Source organism: Perca flavescens, chromosome 14, assembly GCF_004354835.1.
Source record: "Perca flavescens isolate YP-PL-M2 chromosome 14, PFLA_1.0, whole genome shotgun sequence".
Taxonomy (NCBI): domain Eukaryota; kingdom Metazoa; phylum Chordata; class Actinopteri; order Perciformes; family Percidae; genus Perca; species Perca flavescens.
In genome coordinates, this window is record NC_041344.1 from 32857564 (window position 1) to 32869410 (window position 11847).

The following is an 11847-nucleotide window of genomic DNA, read 5'->3' on the forward strand; positions in this document are numbered from 1 at the left end:
GTTTGGTACAGATCCTCGCAAAAATCACACTATAATCATTTTTATTTCAATGAAAAGGAGAATAATGATAAATCAATTATGATTCTCTCAAATATCGTGAATCATTTCGCACTGTCAGTCAAAATGATCGCAGTTAGATATTTTCCTCATAACGTGCAGCCCTACATTATGTTAAACAATATTTAGAGGTCAATTTTATTTCTGTAGGCCAAAATCACACAACAGACATTTGCATTAAAGGGCTTTACAAACCGCTACATCAAACAACACCCTCTGTCCTTACTTCAGGTTCATATTGGTATTGGGGTTTGTATTTGTGAGACTTCTGCTCTACTGTACAAGACAATTTAGTCTTTAAAATGTGGCAGATTGTCACTTTAAATGTTAATAGGTGTCATTTTAGCATGGCCCCCTCATGGAGAGGTCATGTACCGTACGTGCCTGCGTGCATGCACTAGGTGGGGTTCCTCTGACTCTCCCGGTGTCCCAAAGGGAGCCCTAGGTTAAATTTAGAGCCAGTGGCAGGTCAGCCAGAGCAGCAACCTGAGCCTATGAGCATGTTCTTCTGTGCCACTCCCTCTATTCCTCTCCTTTCTTCTACTTATTTCATTTCACACCAAGGGACCTTTGCCTTTTTCTCTAGAACATTACACCACTACTGGTTTAGCGCTTTCTTATTTCTTCAGTGATGTCGACGAGACCTTCCTCTTTCTCCTGTGGTTCCTCTGTGAGATGAGGCTATTAGAGTTCACTGAACTCTGCATTGTTTTTCAGTGCCTGTTTTTTTGCTGACGACCAGTTAATCTAACCTCAAGTGTTAAAATATAGCACAACTCTCCATGTGAACTGCAGCGTCATGTATTTCAGACCGATAAGAAACGAATCCGAAGCAGAGATAAATGCTGTGTTGGCATTTAATTATCCGATGAACATCAGGAGATAGTTTCCCTTTATTGTGGGGTTTTTGTGTTTACTATACCATGCTCTGATTTATTACATAACCATCAACTCACAGTGTCCTTGGCACTGGTGTCTTATAATGCACAGTTCTGAAGCCGTACAGCAACATTGTTACTAATCTTTCTCAGACAGAGCTGCTCTGACAGCAGTAATAACCCGTGGTTAAGGAAAGCTTGGTGTGTACAAGCAAAGAAGCATTTTGTTTACATTTTACATCATTGCCATGTTATTACCACACTGTTCTGGCCCGTTATTATTTTAATGAAAATTGTATTAATTATTACAACCCTGCTTGTGTACCATTATCACCCCATTACAGAAATAAACCCTTATTTTACCAATATATTCCCAACACCAAGAAATGACCCCCAAATTAACTGGTAATTACCAGCCTGTAATGTGTCTTTTTATGGCTCAGTTAACTAGATAATCTGGTGCTTCATATAGAAATGATCTAAAATACTGTATATAAATTAGTATAAATGGAATATTCTCAACTGTAAAAAAAAGAAAAAGAAAAAAGAAGCTAGTATTTACAGAATCTTAGGTTGGTTAGTTGGCCGATATAGTTTACTTTAGCTCAGTTTGAATTATATCTGGTTTACTTATAATTTACCAAAAGTCTCTTATAAACATTATAAACCCATAGAAGCGTAAATTGTAAAAAATTGAAAACCCACCTTCAGGCTAGCTTCTGTGATTCAGACATTGCATTAGCCTCTGTGTATTATGCATACTAACCCTTTTTTTTATAGATATTTTTCAAAAACCTTCACCTCCCATGAGGTTTTGAGTTTTGACATAGAATGCTGCCGAAAACTAGTTAAGACTGTATTTATGGAAATCTTCACTCAAGAACTACTAATTTTAGCTTTAGTTGACAAAATAATATTTTTTTTTTTTTTTAGCGTTAGCATGGCTAGCTTAATTATGAAGGTCTAGCGTGGTATATATACAATATATATCCCGATATTTTTTCCGCAAAGTGAGAGCAAATGTTCAGTCAAAGCCAAATATGACATGTCACATGTAGTTTCATAGAAACCGGCTATTTCAGTGAACAGTTGCAAAATCAAATGAATAAATGATAAACAGGTTTCTTCACCTGGTTCAATGCTCAGCTGTTCAGATAACAATACAATGTAAACATAAATACTGTATAACAACAGGAGTACCTTTTTTTTTTATCAAAGCTCCATAAGGTTTGTTTTAGTTTTTTCCAACGTTTTAAATTGTTTAATTTTTCTTCTACACATTTTCAGCGCTTATTTCTACGTCCCATATTTGCTAGTATAGGGTTGGGCGATATAGAGAAAATCAGATATCATGATATTCTTGACCAAATACCTCGATATCGATATTGCGGCGATATATTCTTTGTTGACAGTTGGTGCTCTCGCAAAATATCTTCACACTTAGATTTTAGATAAATAATCATAATAATAGAACAGCTAGAACAGTCTGGTAAGTTCAGAAAAGTACATCACTTTACTGTAATGTAGCCTTTAAAACCAGGAAAAGACACTTATGTCATATCACGATATTACGATATCCAAAATCTAAGACGCTATCTGGTCTCATATCACGATATCGATATAATATCGATATATCGCCCAGCCCTAGCGTGGTCATACTGAAGCTCCTTTGGATAACTTCTGTAACTTTGTCATAGGCCTCTACTGACTGTAATGGTGTTTTTCAGGTAGCAACTCTAGCTTACATTAAGGTATTAAGTTCAACCTGAATTACAAGTGGTTTTCTGTAGCGGGTTCACTCTCTTGTTCATACTTGGCTAAAAACACTGTGGTTCTCCGTCTAAAACGAGTTAGCAGAACTAAAACTCCAATCAACATTTACATCATTGCCAAATAATGAAGTGCAAATAACAACAAATCTGGTATTTGTGCATAGTGCTGACAACATGTCCTCCGTGTTCTATGTTGCAGTTCTGTGTGGAGTTAAACCAAGGAACGCTGGCCAGTGTGCGGAAGTGGAAATGGCCTCGAGGGCTGTGGAAGTGTGTTGTGTCTGAAAAACCCACTGGACGCTCCAGCAAGGTATGGCAGCCATTTTGAACAACACCGATATAAGAGGTTTACACTGAATGTCCAACACGGTCTCACGGCAGTTCGTCAAATGGTCACGTTTCTTTTCCGTGGTGGCCAGCACGAAATGGTCTATACGGAGGAGGGTCTATACGGGGAAAGCAAACGTCACACCCCGGGGGAGGACGCCTCACACGCCGGGACACGGCCGCGGGGGTCACACGACAATAACGGGACGGTTAACGGGAAACAAAAGGCCACACGCGGGACGCGGGTGGGTGAAAAATCCGGAATTGTTTGACCCATCCACCACCCCGACCTACCTCCTTACGAGGATTTTCGGCATTTCATACAACTCACTACTCATGCTGTGACCACGACATATTCTTCCCATTTAAATACATTAGTTTACATTTTCGTGCTGGCCACCACAAAAAAAATTAGAAAAACGTCCTTGTGAACACGAATCAATAGATTAAATAACGTGACCATTTCACGAACTGCCGTGAGACTGGGTTGGAATGTCATGGGACAGAAAACTGCTGCTCTGATGCAGCTTTAACTCCGACATATTGCTATCATCAGCCTTTTACTACCCAAATCTATCAGTCCCCAAATGTTAGAGATCAATCCTCAGCTTCTAAAACATTAGGCAGAAACTAAAATAAAACTAGCACACACTACTAAACACACAATTATAACCTTGCTTTCATATAGATGGCCTTGTGATGCAGTGAATTATGTATTAAATTGTTTTAAAGTATTTAAGTAGGAAAATACAATAATCTTTAAAAAAAAAAAAAAAGAAATACAGTATATATCTGACTCCATTTCCCATGATCCTCTTGTCCCAGGGAGTGAGCTACTCGGGCTTTCTGTGGGACACTACGTCTGGTATTGACCTGAAGGATGCTGCAGTGCAGGAGTCTCCTGTTGTCAATGACAACGGAAATCATTCCTACCCTCGACTGTACCTGGCTCACTTCTCTGTAAGTATCGATGGATTCCCAAAACAGATTGTAGCGTTCAGATGAGATAGCTTTGCTTAAGACAAATTAAATTCAAGTATTTTTTCCATCCATCCATCCATCTTCGTCCGCTTATCCGGTGTCGGGTCGCGGGGGGAGCAGCTCCAGCAGTATTTTTTTTAGGTTTATTAAAATAAAGAATGGGAAGGAAATCAATATATTGGTCCATAAACATTACATATAGAGAGCAAAAAACACATTTTGTTGTACTGTAGTTGGATACATTGCAATACACATGGACAGGAATTTCAATGTTTAGAAAATCATAAATTCATTTTTGGTTTTGTTTAAGGATAATGCCAGTTTATTACAACTTGGGTCTTATGTTTGTAGTGTGGGTGATCATTTCTAATAGTTATAACATTTACCTCACCAAAGTAATTGCTGAGACCTGGGAACACACAAATATTGCTAAAAAGAAGTGTGACCGGGCAAGAGACCCGGCAGTCAGGTCATAAGACGGGTTGTAAACAATGGTTTTACAGTTGACCGCCATGATGTCCAAGTTATGGTAACAACAACACATTTTTAACACATCAAATTCACAGGAGCTTTATTGCCATGAAAGTTTCAATTTTTTTTTTTTGCCAGAGCATCAAAATACAATTTGTCCAAATATTCGGACAGAACCTGAGAAACAGCATACACACACATACCCCTTTGTTTTATTTAGCTGCCGACTGTATTCTGACCGACGTTAAATGACTTTTGTTCCCCGTTAGGTTGGTTCATACGAGCTGACCGCGGTGAATGTCCACATTCAGGCCTCCGCTGCATCAGGAGAGTCCAACGGCAAGAACCACAACACGGACGAAGCTAAGTGTCCACACCTCCCGCCCAGCTTCCAGGAAACGCTCAAAGGTCAGTCTGTCACGTCACCTCTTCTACACATCACACCGCGGTGAATGAGTCCCACAGTTTGGAGCGATGGATCAAAAACTACAACAATCTCCGGCAGATTACCTGCGCCCTCCATCTCTGCATGAAGAGTTATGAGTCTACATTATGAGAATTTCATCCCATTCTCAAACGTTTTCTCCATGTCTTTCTCTGCAGTTGAGAAGGAGTTGGTGCTGCTGGGAGATTTTGGCTCCCCTGCTCAGAGCTCAGAGCTGGACATCCTGAGGAAGGAGAAGCTCTGTGCCCTGATACCGTCTTCCCAGTTCACCAACATCAGCACCCGCGCACCGCAGGGCACCCGCTGTCTGGACAACATCTGGCTGAGCCGCTCCCTCAAGAAGATCTACTCTGGTAGGTGTGCTGCATGGGTGGGCTTTGGACAGTGGTAGATTTCAATTAGAAATTTGAAGTTGTTCATAACAAGTCAAGCCTCGAGTCAGTCAGTTGAGAAAAATAAAGTCTATATAATTCAATATAATTTGTCAAGTCACTTTGTGAAAAGTCAAGTTCTAAGGCAGAGTCGGTAGAGACGAGCCAAGTCAGTTCTCAAGTTACTCGAGACATGTCCAACTCTTGACTCAAGTCCATGTCAAGTCATGAGTCAAGGTCAACTAAAACAAGTCTTAGTAAGGTCTCAAGTTATTCAAGATCATTCCAAGTCAAGTCTCAAGTCATTCAAGACTAGTCCAAGTAAAGTCTTGAGTCATTTGAGATTTTTTAAAGTCAAGTCTAAGTCAATTAATCTAAGTGAACATTGAGTATGAAGTTATGAAATTATTTGAGACCGGGACAAGTCAGGTCTATAAAAAGCAAATTGCCAGGCGAGATATGTGTTTTTCAGGACTGTGAAAATGAAAATGGCAGGGTTTTTGAATCATTTGAAAGCTATGACTTTTTTACATACAGTAGGCCTTCTGTTTAAATATATTTAAAGGCCTGCTAGTTGCTTCATTTTTTTTATTATTGTCCTGGGATATACCAGGTCAAAAGTGGACTTATTTTTAAGTCTCAGAACAGTCAGTCTCAGTTCCTCACAAGTTCAGCAGCTTTAGATCACAGATGGCCTCACTGTGTAAGTCCTTTGGTACATTGTCTACGTTGCATACAGTCCCACATAGGGGTGGGAATCTCTTGGCACCTCACGATTCGATTCCGATTCAGAAGCCAACCATTCGATTCCAAACCGATTATCAATGCATCTCGATGCAACAATTTTTGGATGTACATTTGCATGCGTGATTTTTTTAAATATACATATACATTAAATCTGAGTTTGCTACTCAGTTTGTTAATCACTTCCTAGACAAAGCAGCTAGACAAAGCTTAGATTTTGCCTAATTATTTTATGTATGTCTTATTAGATCATGTGTATATATACAAAAAGAAATTCTGCACTCTTGCCTAAACTCTAAGTTGTTGTCCATTATCCCATCCTCTGATTTGTACTTGTCTGGAGACAGTAACTTTTAAATTAAAATAAAAAAATAAAAAAAATAGAGCATTGAATTGTTCTAGAGAGAATCGCGATGCATCGATTATTTTTCCCATCCCTAGTCCCACATGTCTGCTGACTTCTCCCATCTCCTTGTGTCTTTTCCTCTGACAGGCCACTGCATGGTCATTCGGGAGGGCTTGACCAACCCTTGGATCCCAGACAACTGGTCATGGGGCGGTGTGGCGTCAGACCACTGCCCCGTGGTGGCCGAGTTCTACGCAGACGTAGCCCCTAAGGAGTTGACTAGGCCTGGTATGGCAGTGGTGGACAGAGTGGACATGCCCAAACATGAGCGGTGACAACCTCCACCGTCCCAGTAAAGAGAGCAGCTGATGACATGGGACTTTGTCCTGCCTGGGATCCTGCTTTGTCATGTTAACTGTGGAGCAAAGAGTTTCCTGATGAATGTGAAGAAGTGCCAAAATTGCCTTTTGGGTTTCAATTTATCAATGTAAAAATATGAACTAGTTGAAAGAGCCATAAAATGTTCAGAAAGGAAAAAAAAATATAATAATTTAAAAATAAATGTGCCAAACATTTTCTATGTGTATATAAAAATAAAGAGAAATTGATAGATGTTCCAGCTGTGCCTGACTTCTCATTAATGCAAATAAGCGCAGGATGTAATCCGAATGGTCTGAGTGACGCAGCTCTTCAGAGGCTCTGCTGTGTCATCTCTTCTGTCCGTTGAGAGGGTGATAACATCGCAGCTTTAGAGCTCATAAAAGCTGAGCTCCTAAATTATGTAAGGCAGGGCTCTGTGTGCACGTGTGAGCTGCCGTCTTCCTCTGTGATGGAAATGAGGTGCCAGGGCAGAGTGCCATCAGAGGACACTGCTGCTGTCTCAACTGCTCATTAACCAGCCCCACAGGGTCGCTTTCAAAGGGCCAAACTCAATCTTTGATCACGGATATGAACACATCCACACTACCAAACAAACAACCTATGGAAAAGATCTTATTCTAAGAGAATATACAGAATTTGTTTGGCCGTTTTTTGAATGTGTAGAGAATGGAGATATCCATACTGGGCGATAAGAAGAGTAAAATGATCCGCAGGTGACTTCACATTTGGTTTAGAGAGCTAAATCCTTGCATTCAGCTGTACACGCTTTAAAAAAAAATCAGTTTTTCCCATTGCTGAAATACCAAACAGGCAAACCAGGCCTGGGGCCCCACATTCACTGTGAGTCCGTTGGTTCGTGGTACCAAAGATTCTCTATTACTACAGATTAGGCGCATTGGCGCAGCGCGTTACGCACTGCGCCAATGGTATGAAGCGGTACACACTTCCTGTCTCCTAAATGGCAGTGGACCTCGTTTGAAAGTGTAGTGAACGTCATGTGGATGGATGAAAAGTTATATTTGTATAACTTATTCATATTTTCTTTTGCCAACATTTGATATTTACACAGCTAAAAGCCATTTTTAGCATCACAAGAATTTGTTTTGTTAGGGCATTCACGAACGTTAGCTGACGTTAGCTTCTCTGTGTCGCCAGATTTCGCGAGAGTTTGGTCCTGAGACAGAAATGTGTTAGTTTTCTCCTGATGTGTCCGTCTGAAAAATGCCATTTTAGTGTCTGAATGTTCTGGAGATATCTGGCTTGTGAGGAAGGGGTCCAATATTAACTTTGGTGACTATTGGGTGAAAGAATCGCTCATAATCTGTGTTCACGTTCACTTCTCCCGTTGGAATCAATACACTCACAACCTGCCGCTAGTCTCCTAAAGAGGCGTGGCCGTGGAGAAACCACGTCACAAATACAGAAAATTAGAGAGAGAAAAGAGTTGGGGCGTCTTCAGAGTACAAATAGAACGCACTATAAACCGTCTTTGATAATGTACAATATGTAATTTTCTGCCGCTTGGGGTCTCTAAATTGAAACATGCTGATTTTGTAAAGTTGCGTGAAATCATGGGAGTTGTCTTCATTGTTAACCATCTTTGCCAATGAAAATGATAGGTGTTCACGGACAAGTACATGTATTAAAGGTGCCGTAGGATCGCGAAGATCCAGGACTTTGAAAAAAGATTTGAACATGGACAACTTCTCAGTCCCTCCCCCCTTTCTGCTAAAGCCCAAAACTGTCTCCTAAGCCCTTCCCCCCACAAGGGAGAATGAATGTGTGTGCATGAGCAGTGATTGACACACAGTTAGACACCCCCCAGTGGCCCTGATTGGTGCATCTGAACAGGGAGCGGTGGATTTTTGCAATTTTTTTTAATGACCTGCTTGTAAAATTGATATGGCAAACAGAAGAAACGATGAAGAAGACATACACATTCCTGTTGCCCGATGAGATAGGTGCTGGATCAAAGCAATACAGTAGGAAAAAACTAAAAGATCTGCACACCAAAATAGCTCCTGTTAGAAGGATTTTAATGCTTCAAAGTAGTGTCGTTCCAAGCCACCAGGCTCTTCCTCAGAGTATTTTTTTTATTTTTCCTATGATATGGCAAACATGTCAGTAAACAATTTAAATCCAGCAGACACTGAGCAACATTAGCATTTATTTGGAGTCCATCCAACTGATCCAATATTCACTCTCCTTTTAGCTTGGTTTTGGTCTCTATCAACTCCTGAAAAAACACATCTGTCTCCATTAGGTTCCACAGTTAAGATTTTTAATCAACATTTCTGTAAATGCACTAGTGTTAGCCAGATTGCTTTTTCAATTTTCAACTGTAGTCCTAGTTACCTAGCATGCGTGTCTTTATGGTGGGAGGAAACCCACGCAAACTCCACACATAAAGGCCCCGCCTGGGATCAAACTCTGCCCGGACCGGTGATGGAACTTTTGCAGTGCCAACTAGCTGTGAGACAGAAGTGCTAACCACTGAGCCACCGTGCTACCAATTTGCTTACTTTGTCTGTGTGCTGTTTGCTGCTGAGCAGACAGTGTAAAGAGCCTTTACGTAGAGAACAGCCTCCTGCTGCTGAAAACAAGGCTGATAACGAGAGCAGCATCTGCACGTGCCCCACATATCCCTGGTCCCTCATTTACTCCAACCGTACATCAAGCCCCAGTGCCTCAGTCAGATTTTCTATGTTGCTTCCTTGCCCAAGCCGTCTAGCCCTTCTGCCTGTCAGCATCCTGTCCCAGACCTGAATACCTGTCCATGATCTGTCAGTCATGTTGCAGCCCCCTAGTGGCTCACTCCAGCCATGCTCCTTATAGAAGCCTGCAAACGTTACCGACATTGTTTAAAGATGATAACTGTGTACTGATATTTGTATATTGTTCTTCTTCTATAGGAAAAAATTTAAATGTTTAGAAATGTGGAAGTTTGGTGCATAATAAAAAAAAACTGCAAAAAGTCAAGTCAAAGTGAAACTGTTATTGTGACTTGAGGTTTTTTTGGTCTTGATGGATCGCAGCCTGGGGGAGTGTTTCAAAAAGGTGGGGGTGGGAGGGATTGGCCACAGTCTTTCCTGCTTGCCCCTGGACCGGTGTACAGGTCCTGGAGGGATGGCAGGTTGCAGCCTTCTTAGTTGTGTTGGCATTTTAAACTCCGGTGGATTTATGGTTAACTGCTCCTCAGAACTCTGCAGGGTAAATCCAGACAGCTAGCTAGACTATCTGTCCAATCGGAGTTTTCTGTTGCACGACTAAAACTATTTTTGAACGTACACACGTTCCACCAAAACAAGTTCCTTCCTGAGGCTATTTAGCAGAGACACCGCAGCTTTTCCCGGTGGTTAGCACCGCCCAAGACGATTGTGATTGGTTTAAAGAAATGCCAATAAACCAGAGCTTGTTTTTCTCTCATCCCGGAATGCTGTGTGGACTAGCCAGACCTTCCTCCGCAGCGCTGTGGAGGAAGGTCTGGCAATGCGAGACTACAGCCTCAGTGGAGCGAATGATACGCTACAGTCTGCCTTTGCCCTTGGCAGTGGCAGCAGCGTACCAAATGAAGATGTAGGAGGTTGATGGACTCAACAGTGGTTTTTAGAGCGCAATGGTGCCGTTGCCGCCTTTGGTCTGGAAGGCCCTTTACTGTTTATTTTAGGTTGTTAGATTATGCCTTCAAATATCTTGCTGACATTTTGCATATGATGCTTGGTTTACTGTTGTTTAAATTCATATTGTGCATACCTATATTAAGTAATGGTTGTTTGTTTGATGATTAAAAACACAAATATAACACTCCACAGCAGAAATGACATAGGCCAAATGTAATTGTAAAAACACATTAAAGTCTGAGGGCTCTAGTAAAACACTTAACACACCACGAGATAACACAACATGTGCAAACAATACAATCAGCGAGGAGAGCTTTAGCTTTGTCAACATGCTCTTTCTTTCTTTGTCATTAAAAGTTAAAAATTAGAATTGAAATTGTAATTTGTGTTTTATTGTATAGCCATATTGTCAAAATACTGAATATATTTATTTTTTATTTAACCTTTATTTAACCAGGTAGGCCGTTGAGAACAGGTTCTCATTTGCAACGGAGACCTGGCCAAGAAAAGCATAAGCGTGCATATGACATACAGTTTCACATTCACTACAATACAGGAATACAGAATACAATAGGCTGCATAAAGTGCAGATTAGGTAGGCATTACAAAGTGAGGTGTAAGTAAGACGAAGGATATGCAAAAGTGATATGGTAATAATACAATATACATGAATAGACAGTCTATAACACTGCTGAGATGTAGTGAAGAGCCAAACAAAACAAAAACAAGAACAGTTAGTGCAAATGATCTAGTTAGTGATGTTGATCAGTTATATATATGCATATGCAATATATATGAATAGGCAGTCTATGTAGATGTTGAATGTAGTGAAAAGTCAATATAGAGTTAGTGCAAATAGTGGACTAGGTAGTGGTGTAGATCAGAAATAACACGATATGCATGAATAGACAAGTCTATAAAATGCTGATACATAGTAAAGAGTCAATATACAGTTGGTGCAAAGTGTGTATATGTGTTTATATTGCACAATATATTCAAACAATATGTATTAGAAATATATGAATGCCTATAAATAGTATAATACTTTATATCTGAAGAACAGATATTGAATCAAAGAATATGTTCATAAATGTAAACTTTTATAGTCCATTATATAACACATACTTTATGTGTCCTGCTTTCAGGTGGCAGTGGCATGTCATTTAGAATAAAAATGATTATTTGCTGGATTTTATGATTGTGAGTGACTCGTGGGATTTGAGGATTTCTCTGGATTGTTTCTCCAGTCGTAGGTCACTTCTTGAACATGGATTATGTGCTACTGTCCTCTAGTGGGGGGTTGGCTCTGTTGCACAATAACTACTTTAACGTTCTCCTCTTGTGATGGAAACATGTTCTACTTCAGCAGGACAGTCTTTGAAATAACAAGGTTTAAGGGTTATTCTAGAACTCATACAATCATGCAAACGACAGTCCCAACCACCTGCTGGTTG

At 40.4% G+C, this 11847-nt stretch overlaps 1 protein-coding gene across 2 annotated transcripts in view; it reads left to right on the forward strand.

Annotated features, from left to right (window-relative positions):
- The window catches only part of eepd1 (endonuclease/exonuclease/phosphatase family domain containing 1), a 39772-nt gene extending 32781 nt beyond the window's left edge, over nucleotides 1–6991 (forward strand). For both annotated transcript variants that reach the window (XM_028598253.1, XM_028598254.1), the window contains 5 exons: nucleotides 2907–3017; nucleotides 3860–3994; nucleotides 4756–4894; nucleotides 5090–5284; nucleotides 6540–6991. In XM_028598253.1, coding sequence (XP_028454054.1) covers nucleotides 2907–3017; nucleotides 3860–3994; nucleotides 4756–4894; nucleotides 5090–5284; nucleotides 6540–6727 — 768 coding nt within the window. In that variant the 3' untranslated portion in view covers nucleotides 6728–6991. The remainder of the gene's footprint in view (nucleotides 1–2906; nucleotides 3018–3859; nucleotides 3995–4755; nucleotides 4895–5089; nucleotides 5285–6539) is intronic.
- The last annotated feature ends 4856 nt before the right edge of the window (nucleotides 6992–11847 follow it).